The following is a 6,033-nucleotide window of genomic DNA, read 5'->3' as shown; positions in this document are numbered from 1 at the left end:
TCCCCCAGAATTGGAACCCATAGAGCACGTCAGAAACTTGGGTGCACACCCATCTCGCTGGGTGGTGTACCAAGCATAACCTCTGTGCAATGGCTCGGAGAGGAGATCCTGGCAGATTGGAACAGACGGGGCAGGTCTTATGCTTCCTGTGGAAGCAAATAAATTAGCTCCCCACTCTATTATCCCCAGTTCCCCCCAACACCCGGGATCTGCAACCCCTTCGTTCCTTACAACCTGTGGCAGTAGAGTCCCCTAGCACTTCAACCCAGACTTGAAAAACCAGGGTGAGAAGAACCGGCCTTCCCTGCATGAGACGGTGGGTGAAGTCGGGCCCCTCGGCCCGTCCGAGTGTAAGTGCTTGGCGGGGCAGGCTCCCGGGGCTCCCCCGGGCTGCGTGGGGGTGGTGGGCTTTGCTGACCAGATGGGTTCTGTGCCCACAGGGTCCCGCTCAGAGCCTGAGAGGAGGGCCTTTCACCGGCTTCGAGTTCTTCAGCAACATAAATCAGTGTTTCCCTGTGTCAAAATAAATACGTTTTTTTCTTACTAGAATACATCTATGACTATATACACACATACACCTTTACTCGCGTCTCCTGAAGCTCAGGCTCACAGGACGGCCTGCAGGAGAGAGCTCGCCATCACTGAGGTTCTGTTTCACCGTCAGACGTGAACACACCGAGACCACGGCGAGGCGGGACTGGAGGAGTGTGGCGGACGGGAAGGGGAGGCTGAAAGCCTTTTTTTTTCTTTTAAAGAGATAAGATGGATTTCTTTGGAAGAACATGTTGCCATCAGGTAACAAAGAAAAACTGCCAGGCACAGGATTCATCTTTCCCAAAATAATATGTGGTAGACACACCCAAATTCTCTCACTTCCTCCTTTGGCCTCACTCGGCACACTGACCCAGAGTGCCGACGGGGGACTTGCCTTGTGACATGTCACTGAACGGTACTCCGAGCGGATTGGGTCCCATCTACTAGTTCGTTTTGCAGAGAATGTTACTTACGGCCAAACCCAGCATACAGACTCCCATTAAAGAGCAGTTCGAGAACGAAACCTCTGTCCTCAGTTTCCCCTCTCAAAATCCGGCATACACATATTTGAAAAGTAGGAGGAGGACAAAAGGACTCTGACCTTCGTAGCTCTGTCGCATTAAAATGTATCTGCGCCTGCCTTGCCTGCAGAGGCTGCTATGCACACCCTGCTTCCCTTCCGCTCACGTGTCTGACTGTACTGGTGCGAGACTCTAATAAATTAACTGGAAGGAGAAGAGTTAGAGAACTTTTGGAAGGATAGCTACCTGTTTTTTCAAGCAAAACATGGTGTTTGTAAATTTGATGGTCTTGATGGTTATGGCTGATTTGCTTCTGGATTCACCAAAACGGAGTTTTCTTGCTTAATCTGATCCTGACTTTGAATATAAACTTATATTCTCAATGTCATTAGGAAAACCCTAACTTTAACCATTACAGATCTGAACTCCTTTAAAGAGCATGGATTTTTAAACAGCAGGGAAAGAGAATGAAATCACTCATTTTCGGCCATGTTTTGAAGCAGGATGAGGCCTTTTCCAAGCAGCTCTCCCCACTGCTCTTTCCCCCAGCGGGCGTCCTGCCTTGGACATCAGGAACGAAGCTCCCAGGCTGAGACCCGCTCTGACTCCCTCCAGCGAGGTGAACTGAAGCAGGCCCCGTGCCCGGCGAACACTGACGGGTAACCTGGTTCAGCCAACATCACCTCGGGGAGAGCGGGGCTGGCCCCTCCCCCGGGCAGCGGTCTCCAGGGAACCCCTCCCCGCACGGCTCTGCAGGGAATTTCTGGGCACAGGCCTCTAACCCTAGTTCAGTGTTTGTGCTAATCTGTCTTCATAAATTCAAAACCTTTCCCGATGACTCAACCCACACTTGTGTACCTCTCAAAATGTATACACAAAGTACAAGAGTATCCTAATCTCACGTTTTTTTTTGAAGTAGTCACAGGATGCGCAGTTATCTTTCAATGCCACACTGCCTTTCAAAGGGTGGCTCACTAGACCTGGCCTGTCCCCGGGGCTGGCACCGTGTGTGTTCAACGACACCATCCAACACGGGTCCCTGCTCGGCAGAGGCACAGAACTGGAGCAGCGCCCGACGCCACACGGGACGAGGACACATGCGGGTGTCTGACTGCTTCCAACTGCTTACTCATCACAATCTCTTTGACGGAACCCAGAACTAAGCCTGAGTTTCCACAACCGGAAATTCAAAAGCACCAACAACAGACGGAAGAACGTGGGTTCCAGACTCCAAACAAGCCGAGATGATGAATTAGGGTTTGACGTAGGTCAAAGTCTTAAGGCTCTTCCTGGTACAACCCCCATCGTTTTAAGGCTCAGGAGGCGTCGACCCCTATTTCCAGCCACCCATGTGGCTTGAGCCCTAAGACAGGCCTGGCTGCAGCGGGATGCGCACTGCCATCGGTCAGAGGGAGCCGGCCCTCTCCCCAGAAAGGCACGGTCCGGACGGCCGGTCTCTGGGGAAGAGCAGCTTCGCAGGCCTTAGCAGTGGAGGAGGAAACCATCTCGGATGAGAAACCAGGACGGCCGATCTCACGGGCACCCTCACTCCCACTCAAGGCGTTTGCTTCGGTAACTCGGAAAGGGTCTGTCTCCTCTGGGCAAAAGGGAAAAACTAAGTCTCCTAAGAGAATAGTGCTTGGGTTGTAACAGTAAGTTCTCCGGAGACAACTTTTTGGTTCACTTAAACACAACTGTGAGAACGCAGACTTTGCTTAGGTACCAGTAGCATTAGCTTTTACACACCTTAAGGACCGGAACACAGGGGAACCTGTGTTCTCACTAATTTGGCCACCCCCCTGGTGCCAGTTCTGCCTTCTCTCTCCCCTCTCCCCGCCTCTACGCACCCTCAGAGGTGTGACTGCCTAATCGCTGAACAGCCCAAACAGGCTTTTGCTCTCCCTGCCGCCTGTCTCAGACCCCCCCACCCCACCCCAGCGCCTGCTCCTCTGGCTCCACGCAGTGCCAGGCTCAATTGCTGCTGCTCCTCGGGACGCAGTGAAATTCCCAGTGTCACTAGTCCTGGTAAAAAAGACCTTCAGAGTTTGCAAAGTGTTCTCGGGGAATCCACAGGTGCGGCGAAAGGACTCTAAGGATGAACTCAAAATACACCCTCCAGAACCGATCTGGCATCGACCTGTGTGGACATCACTCCTGCCTGTCCTCCGGCACGAGAAGGTAAGCCTGACCAGCCGTGACCTGCTGCCAGAGTGGGCGAGTGCGGGGAGGTCTGGTGATTCCGCAGGGACGTTTCCGTGGCCTGAAGCTTACGGTCCTTCTTTAGCTTCTATGACGGAAAACACCAAAGAAATGCAAGGCCACCCTGTTCCCTATCACCAGGACCTGCTGCCGGCCATCTCCAGCGCGTCTCATACCCTTTGGAATTGATTGTGCTGTTTCTCTATCTTCGTGAAAAGAAGTGTTAGTTACTCTGTGTTGTGAGTTACAAGTGGGAGAGAGGCATCCTGTCCTCCACCAGCACAGTGTCCGTCCCGAACTGGTCAGTGCACTGCTTCACGGTGGCCAGGACACTCAGGAGCCGTTGGTCCACGGCGTCCAGGTGAAGCTCGGAGAGCACTGGGGAGATGGGGTCGTGGGCCATGGCGGATTTTAAGGCAGACTTCAGCACACCATTCTTTAGGTAGTTCAGTCTGTTCCAGGTGGAAACGCGAATGCTGGAAGAGAAAGTGTTGGGGTGCGTTACATAAAAACCTCACTATTAAGTGGGTTTACAGCCCACTTGGCACGCAAAAGAAGACAGTTCCATAGCCCTGGCTGGCACGGCTCAGCTGGTTGGGTGTCTTCCCGCAAAGCAAAAGGCTGCTGGTTCAATTCCCAGGCAGGGCACATGCACCGGTCGGGGCACATACAAGAGGCAACAGATCAATGTCTCTCTCTCAGACCGGTGTTTCTCTCCCTCTCTTTCTCCCTACCTTCCCTTCTCTCTAAATAAAGAAAATCTTTACAAAAAGAGAAAGAATTACACAAAATACCTCAACTAAAAAACCATTATGAGTAAGTCACATGACTGATCACTTTCTGGTGTTTTTCCTAGGTAACTGAGAAGTAATACAAAGATTTATGTCTGTTCATTCGTAACAGGAAAAACATGAACTGATCTGACTGTCCAGCCACTGGTAGGTTACGGCTCATCCACTCACGGACATACCACGCAGACAGTAAAGGCAGCACAGACATGTGGTGGCGGCACGGGGACATGCCCACGACATGATGCTGGGTGCGGGTCAACACCCGTGGGTGAGAACTGTCTCGCTCGAACTCTGTGGGGACAGACGTGTGTACATGCACGGGCACACACGCATACACACACACTCCACCATCAGTCACTCCTGACAGAAACTGTCCTCACGTCTCAGTGGGTAACTTGAATTTCCTTCCGTTCGTGGTTCTGAATTTTAGGAAGGTTCTGCCCTGCATATCACGCGTGCAAAGTTTACTGTGAGGACGCCTGTTTTCCGTCATTATTTCCCCCACTGAAGAGGCCCTTCTGTTCGTCTCAGAAGAAAGCGCCCGTCTCCCTGGGGCGCCGCGGGAATTACGAGGTGTGAGGAAAAGCTGGGCTCTGTGAGGGGCAGCCTCTTCTGCAACTGTGTACAGAGCACAGATGGGTCTTTGGCTGAATCGGAGTGGGAGGGGGACGAGCAAGCACAGAGGCGGCTTCTGCTATTTCAACACATGCTCACAAACGCCCCGAGCAGCAGAGCCCCCCAGGTGCAGTGCCGGGGGCATGGCTTGCTACAACCTGCTTGCTCAGGTTTCCTTTAAGCATCTCTCTCCAGCTGTTTCTGGCCGCTGCACAGGGGCTGGCGTCACGTGCCACTTGCCCCAGGCTCGGTCCCAGAACGGGCAGGCCCCTGGGGATCTGAGCCTCGGCATGGCCTGGTGAAAACCATCCAGAGGCCCTCAGGACAAGGCCACCTGCCTAAGCCCACCTGCCTATTCTGGAGCCTCCCTCCCCTCTGCAGGCCCACAGAAATGGACTGCCTGCAGCCCAGGGGGTTTCTGCCTAGTCCTCACTCTGTTTGCCGAGCCACTAGACGCTGCCTGCCCGCGCCCTGCCCGTCCCCTGCCCGTGCTCCTCAGGCTGCTCCCTGTCCTCCAGGGGGCTGACCTACACCTTCTCCACTGAGGTCCCAACCCCAGCCTCAGGAAGGGGGTGCCCTTGCAAGTTCACCCCCAGCCCTAGCGTTCTGTGACATCACTCCTGCACCACAGTTACACTATTCTTTTCACTCAACTTTCTGTTTAACCCACTCTGTCTACGTCTCAACTGGACCAGACTGATAACGCCAAGTGTTAATATAAAAACATCTCCCTTCGAAGGTACAATTTCTGACCAGATGTATCACTCCTTCCCAACATCTATGAAGATATTTAAGGGCTGCCTGGGTAGACTTTCTGCAGAATATCTTTGCGATAGAGAAGAAAAGGGAGAAGCAGACTAGTTGCCCGGAGGGGCAGTCCTGCATGGTGCCAGGAGCTGACTGGGAGGAAGAGGCGCTCTGGACGCGCATCTGTGTGGACCCCAGCTGGTTCTCAGTGCTCGCTTCAAAGTCTTACCAGCAATCACGACCCGAAAAGGAGCTCCTTAGAGCCCAATCTTTATCTCATTTTCCTGATTTACCTTTTAATTTCTTTGTTCTCTAACACAGACTTAAAAAATTCAGTTACTAAATACCTGCGGGAAACATTACTTTCGGTTTACACAATTTCAAATTAAGATACACAAACCACAGGACGCCTGGGGTGGTGAGCGAGAGGATGTGACACCATAAGGCACACACAGCACAGCGACCAGAGACTCGGATACACTGCCAGGGGCGTCCAACCCGCAACCCGCAGCCCGCAGGTTGAAGGCGGCCCACCACAAAGTCAGAAATTTACTGAAAACACGATGAGATTTTTTTGTGGTTATGTGTTGTAATTTATTCAGTGTGTGGCCCAGAGACGCCAAAAG

At 52.7% G+C, this 6,033-nt stretch overlaps 1 protein-coding gene across 5 annotated transcripts in view; it reads right to left on the bottom strand.

Annotated features, from left to right (window-relative positions):
* Positions 1-658: 658 nt before the first annotated feature.
* Positions 659-6,033, bottom strand: part of FAM20B (FAM20B glycosaminoglycan xylosylkinase) — a 31,411-nt gene continuing 26,036 nt past the window's right edge. For all 5 annotated transcript variants that reach the window (XM_037035218.1, XM_037035216.1, XM_037035219.1 and 2 more), the window contains one exon: positions 659-3,730. In XM_037035218.1, the coding sequence (XP_036891113.1) occupies positions 3,499-3,730 (232 nt within the window). In that variant the 3' untranslated portion in view covers positions 659-3,498. The remainder of the gene's footprint in view (positions 3,731-6,033) is intronic.

The sequence above is a fragment of the Sturnira hondurensis genome, unplaced genomic scaffold, assembly GCF_014824575.4.
Source record: "Sturnira hondurensis isolate 20B ecotype Veracruz unplaced genomic scaffold, ASM1482457v3 Scaffold0022215, whole genome shotgun sequence".
Lineage (NCBI taxonomy): Eukaryota > Metazoa > Chordata > Mammalia > Chiroptera > Phyllostomidae > Sturnira > Sturnira hondurensis.
This window is presented reverse-complemented; position numbering and strand designations above follow the sequence as displayed.